Raw genomic sequence first — 22155 nt, 5'->3', positions numbered from 1 at the left:
TTCTCTTCCCCATTGCCTGAGCCCACGGCGGCCCACAGTTCATGGGAAACGACCCTCGTGGATCCATCATGAGAGTCAGGTTCAGGATGGAATCTTACCCTCTCACTGAATGGGCGCCCCAGGCAACAGAAGGGCTCCCAGCAAGGGTGACCCATGCCACCCCCTCTCGAGGTCCTTTTTAGACAAAATGGGTGTCATTGTATAAGTTGTTGCTTACACACATTTAGGGAATTTGATCAGAATGATTCTGAAGTTGACTTGAAAAAATAGACAGTTAAGAATATGCCCAAGAGAAACAGTTAATCTCTTTGGGACCTCCCCGTGGGCACAAGAAGGCTGACGTCAGTGCTGAGAAGGGAGATCCAGGTCCAGTGTTCTGGGGCTGTAGGGCCAGAGTGCCCCAGTTTGGCCTTAGGAATGTGGCATGACGGACAAGGTAGTGGGGGGGGTGAGTAGAGTCTGCAAATGTGCAGTGGGCTTGAGAGGTCGGGGTGTCACCGGGCCCCTTGTGGCCTTTCATGCACTAACATATGCAGCCTTGTTTGTTCTGCTCTCGCAGAAAAGTCAGGGGCTAGGCCAGGGGAGTGGACAGCTCTCAAGCGGAAAAGCACCAGGGGCAGAGTGGGAACTTAGGGACACACAGGGCAGGGTCACAGGCTTTGCATGCATGCAGGCCAGGCTGGTGACCAGTGAGGGGCTTGGCGGTGAGGAGTCTAGCAAGGCAGCTGGGCCCTGGAGCTGGATTCCCAGGCAGAGGGGAAGCACAGCTGAAGGTGGCAGCTGGCAGGAGCTGCTTCTCGGGGAAGGTGATTTTGTGAGGCCTGCAATAGGGTGGATCAGAGCCAGGTGCCTAGGGGAGAGGAGACATTCGAGTAGGTCTGAGAAGGGAGGCCAAGGGCCTGGCCAGGAAGTAGATACACAGGAAGGTGAGAGTGGACTTTCTGCCAGAGACGGAGGAGCCTAGGACAGGATATGGGCAGAGTGTGCTCTGAGGCTTGATGCAGGAAAGACAGGTTCTCGGAAGCCTGATGTTAGCACGCTCCATGGTGCCCCTAGGTAGACCTGACAGGGGAATCAGTGGGATTCAGGCCAGCAGGACAAGGGTGGGCTTGAGAAGACAAGGAACTTGGCCAACCCCATGAGTGAGGGAAACTACAGCCTTCAGCCCCCGCTGGAAGTTGCGGAGTAGATTCCGGGGTCACTGGGAAAGAAGTGCCTTACGGTGATTATGTCATGTTGTAAGAAAGGCGAAACGACAGCGCAGGTGAGAAGGGCCCTAGACAGGTGCTGATACCCCAGGCTGGGCTGAGGGAGACCTTCTCAGTGACTTTCTCCCTCTCTCCTCTTCCCCACAGACAGGTGATTCTGCTGTCCCCCTACTGACGCCCGTCGTGGATCATCCTGCCGCACACAGCATCAACCCAGCTGCCATTGCTTCATCCTCAGCACCTGCTCATGGTGCCAGGGTGCCCAACCTGCCCAGATGAATGATGCCACTCATACCTGCTGCAGCTTGGACGCTCTGGAAAGCCACTCTGCAACTCTCACCCCATAACACGATCTGTACAGCACCAAAACTCCAATATTGTTTTTCGTTTGTGTGTTATTGTTTTAAATTTTGGTATGATTCATATACACTTAAATGAGCAACATTGTGGTTACTAGATTCCCCCCCATTATCAAGTCCGCACCACATACCCCATTACTGTCACTGTCCATCAGCATAGTAATATGCTATGGAGTCACTGCTTGTCTTCTCTGTGATGTACTGCCTTCCCCATGCCCACCCCCTACATTATGTGTGCTGATCGTAATGCTCCTTTTCCCCCTTCTCCCTCTCTTCCCACCCATCCTCCCCAGTCCCTTTCCCTTTGGCAACTGTTAGTCCATTCTTGGGTTCTGTGATTCTGCTGCTGTTTTGTTCCTTCAGTTCTTGCTTTGTTCTTATACTCCACAGATGCATGAAATCATTTCATACTTCTACTTTCTCTAGCTTGCTTATTTCACTGAGCATAACACCCTCTAGCTCCTCCATGTTGTTGCAAATGGTAGGATTTGTTACCTGCCACTTGAGGTATCATCCCATGTTGCAGTGGGACTTGGTGTAAGTCCCTTTTATTTATTTTATTTTATATTTTTATGAAGGTATGATTGATACATACACTCTTATGAAGGTTTCACATGAAAAACAGTGTGGTTACTACATTCACCCCTATTATCGAGTCCCCCCTATACTCCATTGCCGTCACTGGCTGTCAGTGTAGTAAGATGCCACAGAGTCACTATTTGCCTTGTCTGTGCTTCACTGTCTACCCCATGATCCCCCCCACACTACGTGTGCCAATCATGATAGCCCTCAATCATCTCCCTCCCTCCCCATCCACCCGCCCCCACCCCTCCCCTTTGGTAACCACTAGTCCCTTCTTGGAGCTGTGAGTCTGCTGCTATTTTGTTCCTTCAGTTTTGTTTCGTTGTTATGCCCCACAGATGAGGGAAATCATTTGGTACTTGTCCTCCGCCTGGCTTATTTCACTGAGCATAATATCCTCCAACTCCATCCATGTTGGTGCAAATGGTAGGATTTGCTTCTTTCTCATGGCTGAATAATATTCCATTGTGTATATGTACCACCTCTTCTTTATCCATTCATCTACTGGTGGACACGATGCTTCCACATCTTGGCTATTGTAAATAGTGCTGTGATAAACGTAGGCGTGCGTATCTCTTTTTGAATCTGAGAACTTGTTTTCTTTGGGAAAATTTCTAGAAGTGGGATATTTATATTTTTAGTTTATTGAGGAACCTCCATATTGCTTTCCACAGTCATTGAACTAGCTTACATCCCCACAAGCAGTGTAGGAGGTCCCCTTTCTCCGCATCCTCACCAGCATTTCTTCTTCTTAGTCTTTTCTGTGGTGGCCATCCTAACTGGTGTGAGGTGATACCTCATTGTGGTTTTAATTTGCATTTCTCTCATAGTGAGCAATGTGGAGCATCTTTTCATGTGCCTGCTGGCCATCTGGATTTCTTCTTTGGAGAAGTGTCTGTTCAGATCCTTTCCTCATTTTTTAATTGGGTTATTTGCTTTTGTTTGATGAGGCATGTGAGTTCTTTATATATTTTGGATGTTAACCCCTTCTGTCATTTACAAATATATTCTCCCATACTGTAGGATGCCTTTCTGTTCTGGTGATGGTGTCCTTTGCTGTACAGAATCTTTTTAGCTTGCTGTAGTTCCATGTGTTCATTTTTGCTTTTGTTTCCCTTGGTGTTAAGTCCCTTTTAGAGCAGACAGTGCACTCCAGCTGGGCTCATCAGTCCAGGCCCTGCTGAAGGGCTACAGCCCACATTGTCTTTTCCACTAGATGCAACAAACATTTTTTTAACCATTGGGCCACATCAGAGTCAGGCTTTCCTTCTAGCCAGCATAGCTGGGCCAATTCATCTGCTTCATCAACTCATGGAGATGCCAGCAGCAAATGGCGTCTGCTCTTTTTCAGAATTTTGATGAGAATTCAGTAAGTTGGTGAGTCCATTCAAGCTACTTCCAGGGAACCCAGCCTCGTGATCAGACTGTTCTGGATCTTGAATGTGGTGGTGATTACAGATGCTCACAAAGGTGATAAAATTGCATAGAACTACACACACACACACACACACACACACACACACACACACACACACACACGTGCATGTAAAAAATCTGCATCTATGGATTCCTTTAGATTTTCTACATGGTATCATGTCTTATGCCTTCCTTACTAATATATATGCCTTTTATTTCTCTTCTTGCCTCTCTATAATGGGGAAGAACTCCAGTACAGCTTTGAATAGAAATGGTGAGAATGGATAGCCTTGTCTTGCTCCTGATTTAGGGAGAAATTCATCAGTTTTTCACCAGTTTGATGTTAGCCATGGGTTTTACTTAGATCTTTACCAGGTTGAGCAAATTCCCTTCATTTCCTAGTTTGTTGAGACCTTTGTCATGAATAGATATTGTATTTTATCATATGCTCTTCCATATTCCATTGAGATGATTTTTTGTTCATTAATAAGGTGAATTATAGTGACTGATATTTGAATGTTGAATCCATCTTTTATTTCTGGAAGAAAAAAACCCACTTAGGTATATTCTTTTTATAATGCTTAATTCAATTTGTTAAATTTTTTCACATCTGTACCCATGGACATTTTTTTCATATTTTTTTGTGGTAGTAAAATATTCATGACTTACCATTTTAACAATTTCTAAGTGCATAGCTCAGTGGCATCAAGTACATTCACATTGTTGTGCAGCCATCACCATTGTCCATCTCTAGAACTTCTTCATCATCCCAAACTGAAAGTGCACCCATTAAAAACTAATTTCTCATTCTCTTCCACTCTAGTCCCTGGTAACCAGTATTCTGCTTCCTCTTTTTATGAACTTGATTATTCTAGGTATTTCATGTAAGTAGAATCATAAAATATGTGCCCACTTGTGTCTGCCTTATTTTACTTCGCATGATGTTTTCAAAATTCATCCATGTTGTAGCATGTCTCAGAATTTCCTTCCTTTTTAAGGCTGAATAATATTACCTGGTGTGTACATACCACATTTTATTTATCCATTCATACATTCATCTGTCAATGGGTAATGGGATTGTTTCCACTTTTGGCTATGTAAAAACCCTACGGACATTGGTGTACAAATATCTACTCAAGTCCTTGCTTCAATTCTTTGGGTATATACCTAGAAGGGGAATTGCTGGATCATATGATAATTCTATGCTTATTTTTTTGAGGAACCTCCATACTGTTTCATTTAGTAGTTTAGCCATTTTATATTCTCACCAGCAATCACAAGGGTTCTAATTTCTCCACATCCTCACAAACACTTATTATTAATCCTTTTTTTAATAACAGTCATCCTGATGAGTATGAAGTGGTGCTCATGGATTTTTGCATCTATGTTCATAAGATACATTAGTCTGTAGTTTCTTTTTTATAAAAGGATTTAAGCATTTTGATAATAAGGAAAGAAATGGGAAGTCAAGGATGACCTGTGATTTCTTGGCTGCAATAGTGGGTGTGCAGTGCAACACAGAATCCTGGAGGAAGAGCAGATTTTACAAGCAAAATAGGAAGGATTCAGACAAAATATACTGATTTAATGTTGGGGAATTTGAGCTCACAAAGACTGTGGGTCATCTTGGTGGAAATATACAGTAAGCAATTGAAAAAACATGACTAATGTTTGAGAAATGAGTAGGAGCAGAAACAGATAGTGGTAAGATCCACCATTTATTTATTGAGAGCCTATTCCATGCTTGGGAATTACCAACCTAAATGTAGTAGCTGAAATCACAGAATGTGTGGTTCTTCCTAGAAAAAGCAAAAATTGAGAAGAGGGTCAAGAACAGAACTTTGAAGAACCAAAATTTAAAGGACTGGTAATCAGTATTCTATTTTTTGTTAGCAAAGAAACAGTGAATAGAGACTAAAAAAATATAAGTGACAGGAAGGAATAAATAGTATCATGGAAATCAAATAGAACATGGTGTTAAAAAAAAAAGAGAGAATAATTTGTCAGTGTTTAAAAAACTCCATTTTATTTTCCTGTTCTATCCTCAGCCAGTGAACATGTTCACCACTCTAATTATTAGTTATCTATTTCTTTTAGTCAGAGCAAAACTGGATTAATAGGGAAAATGGGATTAATAGCGAACTGGATTTATTATAAATAAGTACATTTACAGAAACAAGGTATGAGCATTTTTTGCTAATATAAATTTTTCAAATATGACATCCTAAATTAAGCCTGTTTCTATTTCAGTTGTGAAAAGATTAAGATTTAAAGATCATCTCTACATTTGCCATCATTTAAAAAAATGCAACAGAAAACAAAACCCTTAACAACCAATTAGATGTTTTAAAACATTTATTTTAAAAAGCAAAATAACACACTATATTTACTCACATATATTCCTGTTACCAGATATTTTCAGCAAACAGACATCTTTAAGCATCTTCATCTGCTTTTATCAAACCTTCAAAGTGGCTCCTGCTACTGTTGACAATCACAGCAGCCTGTTGAGGGTAATGTATGGGGAGAGAAAAATAATCATGTATTCTTCAAAATTCAGAAATAATAAAATACTTGAGTGGGTAAAATGTGCATTTGTAGGGTGTTGATGAAGGCCAAAATAGTGATACAATTTCCATACACACTCTAAAATGGAGAATACAAACTCATCACTTACTTATTAATCATTATTAATCAACTAATCAAATATTTTGTATTATTTAGAACTACCAAATTCTAGACTTTTGTGGAATAGCTGTTAAACTGATGAGTACTTCTCAAAAAATTATAATTGCATATGTTGAAACACAGTCTTTTGAAAATGCAGGTAAGCACTTAACATGATAAAGAATCTCATGAAATCGTGTTACTGACCCAACATAATTATTCTGAAAGTAACAGAGAAACAACATAACGACTTAATCATGTGTGCACAAATGTTTTTCTCTCTCCATCCCCCAAAACGTCTCTGAATTCAACGAATACCTAATTGGCCTCTATTTGAAGTTTATAAGAGGAACCAAGATGTGTTACATGGTCCTTCCTTGCAAGCAGCTCATTCTGTATAGGAGCAGCAGGCATACCACATACAGAAATACAGCCACAGTGGGACAAGGAATGAGACGTGGAGGTGTAGAAATGTTGAAGTCTTCAGAGATCATTCTACATATTAAAGTAGGATTTAAACAATGAAAATGAAGAATGAGTGGTGGCAGTGGGAGGAAAGTTGGGCAGAAGCACAGCAGGAACACTGCATGAGAAGCAGCCAAGTGAAGAGCATCTCCAGAAAAATAAGTGGAGCCATACATTTGCAAGGAGGTGGAATGCAGGTATGCGGTGAAATGCAGAGGTTAGAAAAACAGGTTGGAGTCAGATTGACGGGTCTTAGATACAGTATTCGTGTGTATAAAGGGTCATTTGAAGGTTAGAATAGGAGTAACATGCTCAGAGTTGTCTGAAGGCAGATGAATCTGCTACTCGGAAGGAAGGTTTCTGTGTAAGACCTCCAGCCATATAAAGTTTGTATTATACTTTAAGGCCTGAATAAGCCTTTCCTGATCTTGAAATGTGAGATACTAATTAAATACAGGAAAACACAAATCCCAATAAAAATTTTAAAAAATCCTAATGTTTTCACAGGACATAAAGTATAATGGCCTCCTTCAAGTAAATGCAAGTTAAGATTCAAGAGTTTAATCACCTCATCTTTTAAAGGAAATGGAATAATGGAAACCAGGAGAAGCAGAAGGACTTGCTTATAATACCACTCTTCCAGAAGTAGAACCCAAACTGGATAAAGGTCTTTAGAATCCAGGTTCAGTCTTTCATCCACATTACCTGGCATTAAAAATGGTATATATTTGGTAATCATTCTTAAAGAGTCATGGTTTCATTAAGGAGAAGAGAATTGAAGACTCCCCTAATTTTTCGAACCATCAAGCATTAAAATAAAACATTTTCCAGTGGAGGTCCTGAGGAAATCTGTTTTCACTAACTGTTAAGAGAATTACATGTATAATTAAGGGAAGAACATGTATTTCAATTTAAATAAATGGTTGTGCTTAAAAATTTGAAGATGACAGACAGCAAATTCTTTTTTATATTTAAAATCTCCCTGAATTTGTTGCCTTTTTTCTTAGCAAAGTGAAATTTCAGACTAGTTTTATGATGATCACAGATTAAAATAATGAAGACAAAATTAATTTATTCACATTACATGTAACTATAATCAACTTTTGTTGAGTACCTAACAGCAAAGAAATGCTACTGAAAGTAGAGATTTATAATAAAAACAAGATACAGTCCTCCCATTAGTGGCTTATAATCAAATAGGATTTGGAGTACTTGATAAAGATACACTATTTTGCACTAAAAACATATTTAAAAAGTGTTATCTCTATTTAGATATACCTGCTAATTCACTTCTGCATATAAACAGCAAAGAACTGTATAGAACTAAAAAGAAATTTCAATAAGAAAAAAGTCATTTGGGAAAAGAAAAAATGTGGAAGTTAAGCAAAAGAGAAGTCGATGCTAAGTATTATCAATGCTGAGCTGAAGATAAATACCACATATAACAGTAGTATAGTAAGAAAATGAGCTTCAAACAGTTAAGTCGCTTAGTATGGACACAAACTTATGAAATTTTAATTCCTATTTACTGTGGACTGTTTTGGAGAGGAACAAGGTGATTTAAGTTGTTAAAAATAAATGAAAGTTCCAAGATACATGAATGAATATGATTTCACTGGGATAGTATGAATGTGATGGGATATATGTGTTGGGTAACAGGCTTTGATCAGACTATGCAGGGTCTTAATGTTCAGCCAATGCATGGTGAGCCCATTCTAAAATTTGTGCTCAAATTAATTTAAAATGTATAAGACAAAAATGCCATAAAGGAAAAATCTGTTTTTGGAAGATTCAAGATCACTGGACTGGGTTGTTGTGAAAATGACATAAAGCATTTACTCAGTACCTGATTGGTGTACAGTAACTGTCAACTGTAATAGTAAGTAGGAAACCTGTATTTTTGTATCCTGGCTCTGCTACTAAGAAGCTTATCAGTTTCCTAATATGTAAAATGAGAGGGTTAAACTAGGTGATCCAAAGGGGTCATTCATTTCAGGTTAAAAACTTCCAATTATTCATATTGAGTCCAGATACCAAGAACAGTTTTAATACTTAAGCAATGTTTTCACTCCAAGCCCCTCAAAGAATAAAACTTAATATTTTTTTTCATGGTCCAGCTTGAATGTTAAGTATTCTGATAGAGTCTTTACTTATAATTAAAAAATTATAAAACATATAAAAAAAAATAAAAAGAGTCTTATAATTAAAAAATTATAAAACATAAAAAGCAGAAGTTCCTTACAGTGGTTCCAATGCAGAACACTTGGGACTCTTAAGTACATAGTTTAAACATATTTAACAACTCAATTCATACAGACACACAAACACAATGGAAAAACAGACCACCTAAAGATTTTTTTAAGAAAATATTTTGTTTATTTATTTATTTAGTCTTTTGAGAGGGCATCTCTCATATTTATTGATCAAATGGTTGTTAACAACAATAAAATTCTGTATAGGGGGACTCAATGCACAATCATTAATCAACCCCAAGCCTAATTCTCAACAGTCTCCAATCTTCTGAAGCATAACGAACAAGTTCTTAGATGGTGAACAAGTTCTTACATAGTGAGTAAGTTCTTACATGGTGAACAGTGCAAGGGCAGTCATCACAGAAACTTTCAGTTTTGATCACGCATCATGAACTATAAACAATCAAGTCAGATATGATTATTCATTTGATTCTTATACTTGATTTATATGTGAATCCCACATTTCTCCCCCCTTTTTTTTAATGAAATGCTAAAGTGGTAGGTAGATGCAAGATAAAGGTAGAAAACATGATTTAGTGCTGTAAGAGGGCAAATGTAGATGATCAGGTCTGTGCCTATAGACTAAGTATTAATCCAGGCTAGACAAGGGCAACAAAACATCCACGGATGCAGAAGATTTCTCTCAAAACGGGGGGGGGGGGTGAGGTTCTGAGCCTCACCTCTGTTGATCCCCAATTTCTCACCTGATGGCCCCCCTGCGACTGTGCCTGTCTTAGGTTGCCTAAAGATTTTTAAGAGATTAAACCCCACATTTTACAAATTCTATAGGAAAACAATGAGCCACTGCGTATTAGTACATCATATTAAAATATATATTGAAGTATATTTCCCCTCCTAAATGGAAGTGATTAAACATCAGTGCAATCACAGAGCACTTGTAAATGTTTTTCTGTTCAACATCATTCATGTCCATGATGACAAATTCTGTTTGGTCAGCTCTAAGGTCTTTCTTGGGTCTGAGGTTTTTGAGTTTTCCTATTTTGACAGTTACAGCCTCTATCCATAACTGTGGCATCCATCCAGAAATGCCTCCGGTCCAGAGTTTGGGGCAGGTAGTACACAGGTGAATCTGAAATCTCTCACCTTTCTAAAATAAGAAAAGGGATTGGATTCAGTGACTGGAGACATAACTATACCACAGGCAGTTTATATTTATCACTTTTTAAAGGGAGGAAGTTTTGTCAAACTGATCAAGATTCAGGCTAGAGACAACTTTAGTGTGATTTCTGAGTTCTCTCTCTCTCTTTAGAGCCTTTAGTGCTAGAAAAGAGATAAGAAAGGATGCATGTCAGAATGGGCCAACTTCATCTCAGCCTTGTTTTTAAAATGCCACCGAAAGGCTGGTAACAGAAGTCACTTAATAAAAAGGACCTATCCATCTGAGCTTTAATCAAATAAGTTAGAATTTTTAAAAACATATTGAGATTCTTGAGAGCCAACAACAAATTCAAGTTGCAATGCGATATGTAACAAAGCAAACACTTCTCTGTTTTTGTCAAGATTCAGTCTGTGGCTGTCTGGAGGTCCTCAGCATGTGCAGTGAAATGCTAACCAATTCACATAAATCTAACAATGGGAAACTGACAGAAAGAAGCTTCCTTCCTTAAAATCCAAATATCATCTCAACTTGATTTTTTTCATTCTCTTGGCAAGAAAAGGTATATCAACTTCCTTCAACACAAGGGAAATTCAAACTGTTTATTCGTGGATTTTCATTTACTTCCCTATAATTTACAGTATTTACACTTCCACAACAGAAAAAATGAATTATCAAATTTCAATTGAAAATAGACATTACAGGCTAAATACATTTCTTAATCACTATGAATGTATATATTCTTCCACATCCCTATTGTCTACTTCAGATCTGAGATGCTGTCTCCCTCCTGGCAAGTCTCCTCTAAGCAGGCTCCTCAGAATAGAATAGCATCTAGAAGGTCGAATCTTCTTGCCTGAAGTAAGTGATCAGGATCAATTCTTCTTTAGAAAGTGCAGTGTTGGGTCTCACTTGGTGGCCTTCTGTGATCCAATCAGATTGCTTTTGAACAAAAAGAGGAGTCAAAAAGAACTTGGGTTTCCAGAGACAAATAAAGTGCTGCTCCCTATAAATCACAGTCTCTGTGAAGTAAGGTCTTCCTAACGAGGTAGGAATGATAGGGGGTGTGTGTTGCAGATGACCATTTTTCAATGATACTGAACACTGTATCTTTAAGGGCTGCATCTGTAAGGGCTTAAAATAGACTGACTCCACTCATCTCTCTGATTTTTTCATAAGTAAGCCAGAACACCAGTGACCAAGGGGTCTGAAAGATTAACCAAAGAAGGTAGTACATATTTCAAAGCAATTATATAAATATTCTACATATATGCATACACATCTTTGAATGAGCATCATTTTGAATCCACTTAGGCTGAAACAAGTATTTTGGTATTTGATCCCTGCAGAGCACTTTGTAACATACAAAACATTTTATGTTTTATGTCTCACAGATTTCTCTGAATAATTTATAATAGAAAGGAAAGGTACTGATACCCATATTTTATAGATGAGGACACTGAAGCTTACAACCAAATGCCTACTAGCATGTTGTGAAGCTAGACCACAGGCTTCTGGCTCCCATTTGTACTGAACCATTACTAACTAAAAGGTTGGGACTCAGCATGCCTGAATTCTGGGTCCCTATGTGTAGTTTGTATGTGGAGTATGACAAGGCGGCATGTAAGAACTTGAAAGTGATGATGAAAGATTGTCCTTTGAGAGTTAGGTCGTAAGATGTATGATACCTGATGTATCATAAAATTTCACATTAAATGGAGAAAAGAGCTTCTAGCTCGGAAGGACCTGAGTAACTTGAATGAAGGTGTAACAGTACCAAAAAGAATACCAAAGTGATGAGAGTTAATCAGCAATGGAAGATACAAATGCTAACAAATCACAGAGGGAAGTCACAGAGGGAACACTGGAAGTAACCATCAAAGAAAGGGTGGCTTGGATCCAGTTCCTGTCTGGCTTGGCTTACAGGAGATGGGTAATAATGATCAGTAACTCTATCAGACTAGAGAAATAAGCTTAAGCAATTAGAGTGTAAGATGCATTTGGTTAGAGAGTCTGTGAAGCGGTATTTATGTCATATGTGTTTGGAAATATTGAGCATGTTATATTGGCAGACTGAGAATCTACTAGTGGATTCAGGAGAACACATCATGGTCCATTAAATGTGTGAAGACACAGACAAAATAAAGAATATGAAACTATGACCATGCCATATTCTTGTGAAAACAAAAATAAAGAAGCTAATGATATAACTGCAGTAAGAAGAGGGAGCAGAGGTCTTAGTTAAGAAGGGACGATGGACTCATTTCTAATTGATCTGGCAGCCAGACGTTTTCCTCATGTTAATGACGTAGGCAACCAAACCATATGCAAGTGGAATACGTGTTAGTCAGTGACTGAACAAAGTAAAGGCCATACTAACCCTACCCAGCAGAAGGGATTGGGATTGAATTTAGCTGGGTTTTGAATAGAAGTTAAAGGGGGAGATCATACAGCTGTATGACATGGGTAGCATATCATATACTGAGATGGGATATGCTGAGCCTCTGGGCAGGAGCATGTGTGGGCACTGAATGCTGACTTGTTTTTTCCTCACTGGCATAGTTGTACCACTGGAATCATTCAAGTATATGTGAACCCATGTTGTCTTCTCTGGTCTGCCTGTTGCCATAACTGCTGGAAAGAGTCCTTCTCCATGCCTACTACTGTCGAGCTAAACACATAAAGGCTCTTGGGTTCATATTCTTAAATATTAAGTTTACAAACAAGCTCTTCCTGTTATTATTCTGTGTTCAGCAAGCAACGTTCTGATAATAATTTAGTTCCCCTGTAGCTTGAGTTCAGGAGGAAGCATGCTGACGAGAGGACTTCAGCATCTGGATCACTTGCCAAGTGTATTTCTCAATGTGAATGAACCGATAATGTTGTCCAATCATTAATTTCAGTGAATTCAGCTGAGGAGAGGCTGGCATTTGCAAGGCCACTTTGCTTGAAAGTGCCCATGAGCCAGGCTTCTTAGCTCAGGGTCCTGTACTGTGGCTAATCAACAAGGCAATGCCACCCTGGTGATCTTTGATGGTTAGCCAGCCTTTCTCTGGTAACATCTCCCCATCACCATACACTATCTCTTTTCTTTTTAACATTTTTATAACTTACTGCAGGATCTTGAGGAAGACAATTCATTATTAGTCAGGAACAGGGTTTAGAATGGACCAGATCTGGCCAGATTTCCCAGCTCTGCCACTCTATGAACTTGAGCAAGTTTCTTATACTTCGAGCCATATTTTTATCATGTGAAAAATGATGACACCACCTGTTTTACTAAGTTCTTGTAAGACTTCAAAAATGTGTGTAAAGAGTTTAACATAGCATTTGTCACATATTAAGTACTTTTTTTTGTCATTTACACTTCCTGATTCCCATGTATAAAGAGAATTGGTCTCAGTATTCCCTTGTGCTTGGATGATCTCCCTGCGCGTCACCCTTCCTGGCCCTGATTTTATTCTTCATCAGTGCTCTCACCCATCCTCATCGTCTCCCACACGAGAAACATAAAAGCCCTTTTTCCTTCTTTCCCACCTTCACCCTCTACATATAATCAGTTACAAAGTCCTATGAATGGTGTCCTGAGAGGCTGTAGGCAGGGTTGGTTGTGGCATAATGGCATTGCAAGCAGATTGGAGCTGGGCAAGACCAGCTAGAAAAGTATTAGATTGACTACAGCATCTATGCTGTTTTTATTCCCCTGTGGTCAGAATTAAACTGCAATTAAATGATCAGTTCAGATGTGTGTTTAAATATGATAGTCTAGACTTGATCACTAGAACTTGTATCAATTTATACTTTCACCAGCGTCCTATGGGAGCACCTGCTGCTCTTCAGAGCCTCTTGGCTGTCTGTATGTCTTTGGAAAAATGTTGAAACCTACAGAGTTGTGCAACTATCACCACTACCCAATTTTAGAACATTTTTACACACCAAAGAGATCCTCTTGCGCGTTAGACAGTCATTCCCTCAGCCCCTGGCAACCATTAATCTACTCTGTTTCTCTGTAGATTTACCTCTTCTAGAAAATGTATACAAGTGGATAGATGGGTTCTTCACAGTAAAATCATATCTCTACTACTCATAAATATGATCAAACACTTAATGAATACATATTAAGCACATGTTGTATCAGGCATTGTACTAGGGATTTGCCTTAAAGTTAGCAAACAGAATAGTTCTGGTCCAGCTAGGAAGGCAGGAAGTTCAACAACCAAAACCAAGAAAAGGTGGTGGTCTGTGAAAGGGGAGGCCCAGGACTCTCTGGGAACCCTTATCTGGAGCTCATAAAGTAGTCTGAAGAAGTCAAAGGAGGTTTGTGGAGGAAATGGCATTTCAAGGGGAAATTGAAGGGTGGGCTGGAAATAAGCAGGACTGTTGGGGAGAGGACTCTGTAGGCTAGGGAACTGCTCTATGAAGGCCCAGACATAGGAGTGTTGAGTTTGAGGGTCCAAAGCAAGGAACCCAAACAAGCTAAAGCTGGAGTGTCGTGTGTGTAGAGGAGCAGAGAAGAGCAGGGGAGATGGTAACATGGGGGGTTAATGACCTTGGAGGGTAAATGAAGCCAGGTCACAGTGGGCCAATGAATGATACTTAAGGAAGTGTTTAGGACAGAATAAATAAGGATTTCTATAATTTAGATTTGGCAGTATCAGTCAACATTTGTAATGAAGATATATAACCATAATAATTTGTATCTTGACTGCAATTTCAGTATTCGTGTTCTGTCATAACCCATGGCCCAGTAACTTATCAGAAATGCTTGCTAATCTATATTTATGTGTTTTCTTTCAGTATGGACCAATATTCACTGTCTTTGCTATGGGTATCTGAATGACCTTTGTTACTGAAGAAGAGGGAATTAACATGCTTCTCAAATCCAAAGATGTAGATTTTGAACTAGCAGTGCAAAATCCTGTCTACCGTACAGGTGAAGAGTGTTTCAGATCGTTCATCTGAAATACAACATTGGAATCCAAGAGTAGTTTAGGTAGTAATTACAGTCTCACTTACCAAGAATGATGAGGGCCCATTATTTTATTCTTTAGAGTAGAGATAGGAGAGAAGAGTATATGATGAGTTTGGTTATTGAAGATCAAATTATTGGCAGCCTAATACATTTAAATCTCAATTAGACACGTATTAGAGATGAGGTTACCTTACTGATGTTTACTGGAAAGTATTTGAAATCTGTATCCTGTTATAGCTCCCAAGATGTGGTTAACTGTGTCATGCTGCTTTGTGTACAATGTTCTACAGGCTTTAGCTCTTGTCTTAATCACATGTTGCTACTCTGCTCCCTGAAAGTAGAATTCCACTGCTCAGTGAGCTCTTTAGTGTGGCCTTTTCTGACATATTCCATAGGGCTATTAAGGTAAGTGGGGCTTGGCTTCATATGCCCTTTCATTCTCCATCCTCAGACACTGCTGGATTGCACCCTTCAGCATGCTTCCAGTGTGACTGTCTGCATTTATTTCTTCCCAGGCTGCAAATGTGAGTGCTGATGCCATTTGTCCTCCCGAGGAGGCAGAGCCAGTGCATTTTGTGCTTGGTTCTTTTCTCTGCTTTCACAGTATCTGTGCTTGCTTCTATGGCCTATGGCTTCTTCCTCTTTCTTTTCTTTTTTTTGCTTCTTTCTTAGTTTCTTTTTCATGTAGCCTCTCATGCCATTCTTGCCATTAAGACAGAAAGTTTGTTTTAAAAGCTGTCAGTGATCCAGAGAAGACAAGTAGGGACTCTGTGACATCGTACTACACTGATGGACAGTGACTGCAATGGTCTATGGGGGGGGACACAATAATAAGGGTGAATGTATTAACCACATTGTTTTTCTTGTGAAACCTTCATAAGAATGTGTATCAGTGATACCTTAATAAAAAATAGATATAAAAGCTGTCAGTGATCAATAACACGATTATTTCTTTTTGTTTACATGGAAGTCACAGCATGTTGGTTAATTCTTTAACTAGTGCTTCTTGATAATTGTAGGGTCCCACATCCAAAGATATAAATATTTTGAAGGCTTTTTATCTGTAAGTTCACATATCTCTTCATAAAAGTACACCAACTTATTCATCTATCAGAGGCATATGGAAGTGATTAAGTTTTATTACCTCTACTTCTCTAGGCATTTTGTTTAAACATTTCTATTTAACAAATTTAACCGATGAAATATGTTAAGATTTACTCAAGGCAGCTCCACATTCCTCTCATATATTCCCCTACCACAGAGAAGATGTATGCTCAGGAAATGTAGAAACTATTTTTAATTAACTTACACAAAATATAACCTACAACATAATAAGATAATGAAATATAAAATTAAAAATTATTTTTGAAAAAGTTGCTTTGAAGACAATAAAACAGAATGGAAAAAAAAATATAAAGGAGTAATGGGTTTAAAAACTCATATATGCTCTTACCACCTTAAACCCAACAAGGAATGTGTATCTTGGAAGGAACATGAACACAAATATAAAAGAAACTCTGGAACCAAAGGTATTCATGGTGTTAGGAAAGATCTCCTGGTAGAAGTGATATTTGAGAAGACACTTGAAGGAGAAATAACAATTAGCAGGAGAAATGTATAGCTTTCAGATGTGGGTGTATAGGGGGAGGGGGGGGGTTGGTCAAGTAGAGAATGCCCTGAGCAGATAAAACAGCTCAATAAAATGCTGGGATATATAAAAGATTGTGTTTTCAAACACGTATGGAGTATAGATTTGGAGGGGAGGGAAAAGGGACTGGAAATGTCATTGGAGATCTAGAAAGATGGTAGAAGGCCTTGTAAACTGTTAGAGGTAAGAAGCCGTGGAAGGTTTTTAAATATGGAAATAAGATCACTAGATTTGTGTTTCCCAGAGGCCCTCTTTGTCATCCACTTATAGATCATCCCTTAAAGTGAATCATTCTATAGATTTTTAGTAGCTCACAGTATAGGTTGAATCTTCACCTGCTTTTTTGCAGGAGGTGATTTTATGTACTAGAAGGACTTTGGCTGTAGTCTACTGACTAAGTAACAGTAAAGGTATATTGACTCTTTGTTCTAAAGAATTGTTGCTTCTTTTGAAAATAACTTTCTCTGTTTACAGCATCAATTCCAAAAAATATAGTTTTAAACTGCATGAAAACCTTTATATTGTGATGAAAGGGAAAATGGGAGCTTTCAACCTATATCAATTCACTGAACAACTGTCTGAAGGATTACACGGACAACTGGAGAATTTACGTGCTCATGGGACGATGGACCTGAACAATTTAGTAAGGTAAATATGTACAATTCATATTATTTGACCTCTTTTTTTTTTTTTGTTTTTTGGGGCTTTTATGGAATAAAAAACTTAAGGCCTGTACCTTGGATTGCAAAAATTATCTAGTGAATTAATGAGGTCTACCTAACTAGGCAACTGAAAGATTATATTGATCTTTTAAATTCTAATAAATGGACAATTTTCAGTTAGCACTCCAATTTTAAAGCAAGCAAATACACCAAGGCAATCAATCATTTTAATACATTTACAGTAATTTCTCCTTAGTCATTCCATACAATTGTGTAAGCTTTACACAGATTTACCTCTCAATTGTCAAGCATCTGTCAGAATTTTCTATTGTGTTCAATATCACAGTTCTGTGTAATCTGTGATTATTAGGACAAGTGGACATTGAAAGGGCATGGGTGAGGAAAGTATCATAACGTAGATGACAAGGGGCCAGGTGGTGTTTGTAAGACTTGACAAGGAGGCTAACTCACGTCAGTGGCTAACACGCCTCAAGACTGAGCCAGCGTCCTCCTAGAGGCAGATGCAGAGAGACAGGTGAGACAGGGAAGCGCAGTGGAGGAGGGATCCTGGGAACACTCTGCCACCTTCTGAGGCTTTCTGGCAAAGGTAAGGGCTGGGCATAGAGCCATGAAAAAAACTCCATATGCAGAAGGAGGTTTGGTAAACTGATCCATGTCAGTGGGATACTGGGCCGCTGAAAGCAGGGTGTCACGGTTCAGACTCATACAACAGAACTACATTGAATGTGTTGTTAGAGGTCCAGAAAGAGAGGAAAAAGCAAAAATGAAAACAAACAAGCAACTAAACTGTTAGCATGCCCAGCGTACAGCAAAATGCAGCAAGTTCTCGGATGTCTTTGGGGGAAGGACATCCTGAAAACTTTCTAGTGAGGAAAAGATGGTAAATAAAAATGAAATAAACAGTATTAGTGTTACTAATCTAGAGCATATTAACATTCTTTAATACTCTTTTACTTATATATACCACAGTGATCATTTTAGTAACATACTTATTGATGATAGGCACTATATTTCAATATGCAATAGTTCAATATCGATAATACTTCAATAAAAAATACATGATAGTTCAGGCTTATAGGGTCCTGTGAGATAGTAGGAAATTTGGTGACTAATATTACCCTTGATTCTTTGATCATTTTTTGTTGCTGTCTAAAGGCATAGTCTTCATCTTAGTTCTGGTTGTTACTATTTGCTAAATAAATCCTTGTTGAAATTATATTGAATCAATATATTTCTGTGTGTCATCTCACACTTGTCCACAGTAAGCAAATATTAAAACCTCTTAAGAGTGACTTTTTCCCAAAAGAATATATGTCACATGGCCTTACCTACGTCTAATACATGACTACTAATAATGCCCTCTTCTGTACCCTGTGCCTCTCTTCTTTGGTCATTGGGTCGGAATTTTTATGTGTTTCTCTTTGCAGACATCTCCTTTATCCAGTCACAGTGAATGCACTCTTTAAAAAAGGTTTGTTTCCCATAAATGAAAAGAAAATCAGGGAGTTCCATCAACATTTTCAAGTTTATGATGAAGGTTTTGAGTATGCATCCCAGATACCAGAATATCTCCTAAGGTAGAAAGTTGTTTCTTATAATTAATTCTTTGACCAAGCTCCTCTCTGCAACTCATACATTTCTCTTATTTCTCTGTTTTAGGTAGATATAACAATAATTTAAGTGGAAGAGACAGAAGCTATTTCTTATGACCACTTTGTTTTTGGTATGTGTGGGAATTGAGGGAGGAAGAAGAGAGGTACATTATTTCCTTTTTTTACTTATTTTGAGGAGCAAAAATGAGAGAGAGAAAATTAAAATGAAATAAATTTATTTTGAGGCATTTTATTCCATTCATAGCTTATTCTTATCACATTGATTGTGACAGTCTGGAACTGTGCTAAATCATCAAGTCACCTGTCTCAGAATCAGACATGGTTGTCCTTACTCCCTCTGAGACAAAGTAGGTTTGGCCAAATGTATTTCTCATCACTGGCTCAGATAAATGTTCATAAAATGGTTCAAATGCAAAGTAACACATAATTTTTTCATTTATAGGCAGCAGTTGGTCTACAGTGCTGACTGCTCTGAAAAGATTAGAAAGATCATAGCCAGTTTGCTTTACCTGGCTTAACCCAGCAATGGGTCACTGTGCTAGTTTTTTATCTTCCTACAACTAACAACAGCCAGAGTAAAAATAGAGCAAGCAAGCCATGGGTCCTGTTTTCTTATTCAATGCTAATCCTACAGGCGGCCAAAGATTTACTTGCAGGAGCAACTAAAATGTGGCTGCTCTGCCCCCTCAATTTTCCTGGTGAACTAGTAAGTCAGTTAAAGGTCTAGCTGAAAATGAAGAAATTTGCAGAAATAATTATATAAGCATTCCTATTTTTATGCTGTGACTTATTACTCTTAAAGTGCTTTCAGATTACTTTATATACAAATATTTTTCTCACTAGAAACTGGCCAAAATCCAAAAAGTGGTTTCTAGCATTTCTTGAGAAAAACATTCCAGAAATAAAAACACACAAATCCACAAAAGATAATTCCATGGTACGTATTCCTTAGATTTTTTTTTTACTAAAATGTATTAGATAACATGAATCAATTAAAATTGTTAAAAATATATTTTTGCTAAAATCATGAGATTAACTAGATACCATTTTTTGTTCTAAGTACTGTATTGGACACTTACATACATGATTTTGTGTTTATATCCTCAAAACAGTGAAGTAGGTATTAATCCTCTTCTGAATAAGAAAAAAACAAGGGTACAGACAACAAATAAAACAGTTGTAAGTTGTTTTTATTGATTATATGTTGTACAGTTAGTTGTGCCAACAGCAATAGGTGGGAGTTATGGCAAATTAGGCAAGAATAATAAAGCTCTACAAAGTAGATTTTGTTCTTGAGGTCACTGCCAATAATTGCTTCTCTCTTCAAGAACAAGAAGGTAGCATAGTATAATCTAAAAAACAAGGCCCTGGCAATCAGTATCCCAAGTGTCCTGGATCTGTGATTTTTCACGTGTGGACCCTAGACATATGGTAGCATCATTTAGAACTTAATAAGGACTTACACAAGAGTTTACCATTATTCTTATCACTGAAACACTTGAGGTTTTTAGTACTTAAAGATGGTAGCAAATGTTTTTGTTTGTTTGCTATAGTTAGTATAGCAAGAGTCATTACAGACAACGCTGCTTAACACTGGAGAGCAAAATTGCGTTAGGAAAAAAGGAGTATGTGAACGTCTAAGTATCTCCCTCCTGAATACAGGGAGTAGAAAGCTATAGTGGAATTACCTCCATTGACAAGCTTTGTTTTATTAAGGATTCCATTTTGTAAACAGACTCAAACACACATTTTTATTTGCATTATTTTCCAGCATTTAAGGGTAAAGCCACATGTGTAAAAAGCTGCATCCAATAGATCTATAATCTATGGGCCTAGAAAATCAGGTTTTTAATGCCCCAGCTAAAACTCCCTACTGACAATATACTAAATAACATTTATTTTATTTTTTTACTCTGAAGAAATGAGGCATTTTTAATCACAGGTACTTCAACTCCTTCTTGAAATAAAGACGAATTTCAATTTTGCTGAAGCTAATCCAATGTTTAAGATTTGGGGACAGAATTCAGTTTGAACATTCCGGAACAATTTAACTTCATTTTTAATGCATCACTACCGTTTTCCATCAGTGTTCATACTGAGTTTTTATACCCACATATTTTTTTAACATGGGCCAAGAAGGAAATAAAAGATTCTGTTGCCTTCTATTTCATAAGTAAATTTCAGTGGCCTAGTTAAGCAGAAGACTAGGAGAAGATCTTTTTTTAATATCACACACACATTTTCTCACACCGTAAACATAAAATGTGGTGATTTCACCATGTTATACTAGATATCTATTAAACCAGTATTTTCATTTAAAATTAAGCCTGTACTACAGAATATCATATCAAAGAATGAAATAGATCTATAGGATTTCTCATGAGATATATATATATACTTTGTGTTATAACCACTTACACTGTAAGTTTGAAAGAAACCAATAAACGAAAATTAAACTTAAATTACTTTGAATTCTGTGAATCCATTATGACAAAAACAATAAGATCACTAATGTTTATGCGGTGCTTGCTCTGTGCTAGGCACAGTGTTATGCATTTCACAAATACATTACTCCTCTATTTTTCACAACAGCTTTAACCCAGAAAACTGGGGATTATTAAAACCAGAAAGCTTGGAGATTAGAGTGGTTAGTCACTTCTAAAATGTTTACATGCCTTTTATTAAGTAACAGCAGCAGCCTCTCATTAATATTCCCAAGCCAGCCATGGCCTCTCTAATTCCCCCGCTATCGGTTAAACACCCATGTGGACATGCACACTCACAAAAGCTTTCCAACTCTGTGGCTGAATCCTAAAAAAGCATGTAGACACTCCAGCTATTCACTTGTTCAGCCATCACTTACTCACTCTCAGTTGCCATCCAAACTAGAAATTTAGGAGCTGTCCTTGCCTTTTCCCTCTCACAGCAATTAATCTCAGGAAGGTCTGTGGGTTCACTTCATAACCAACTGGCAAAACCGTCTGCTCCCCCACTTCCCAGTAGTGCCCCATCTCAGATCAGTACCGCCACTCCCTTCTGTGGCATCAGCCTCCTAACGAGCCTAACTAGCCTCCCCACAAAGTCACTCTCCAGAGGCAAGAAACTTCAAGAATGCTTAAGGAATGCAGAACAGGTATTACTAAAAGTCTATGTATTTGCCATACTATGTATTT

The 22155-nt window shown here is 38.2% G+C and overlaps 1 protein-coding gene across 7 annotated transcripts in view; it reads left to right on the top strand.

Moving 5' to 3' along the window:
- LOC140846754 (anthrax toxin receptor-like) overlaps nucleotides 1-7639 on the top strand; it is a 50993-nt gene extending 43354 nt beyond the window's left edge. For 6 of the 7 annotated variants that reach the window (XM_073224432.1, XM_073224431.1, XM_073224426.1 and 3 more), the window contains one exon: nucleotides 1356-7639. In XM_073224432.1, coding sequence (XP_073080533.1) covers nucleotides 1356-1487 — 132 coding nt within the window. In that variant the 3' untranslated portion in view covers nucleotides 1488-7639. The remainder of the gene's footprint in view (nucleotides 1-1355) is intronic. The other variant, XR_012126144.1, reaches the window with a different exon arrangement.
- The last annotated feature ends 14516 nt before the right edge of the window (nucleotides 7640-22155 follow it).

Source organism: Manis javanica, chromosome 16, assembly GCF_040802235.1.
Source record: "Manis javanica isolate MJ-LG chromosome 16, MJ_LKY, whole genome shotgun sequence".
Taxonomy (NCBI): Eukaryota; Metazoa; Chordata; class Mammalia; order Pholidota; family Manidae; genus Manis; species Manis javanica.
The sequence above is the reverse complement of the archived record's forward strand: the minus strand, read 5'-3'. Positions and strand labels throughout refer to the sequence as shown.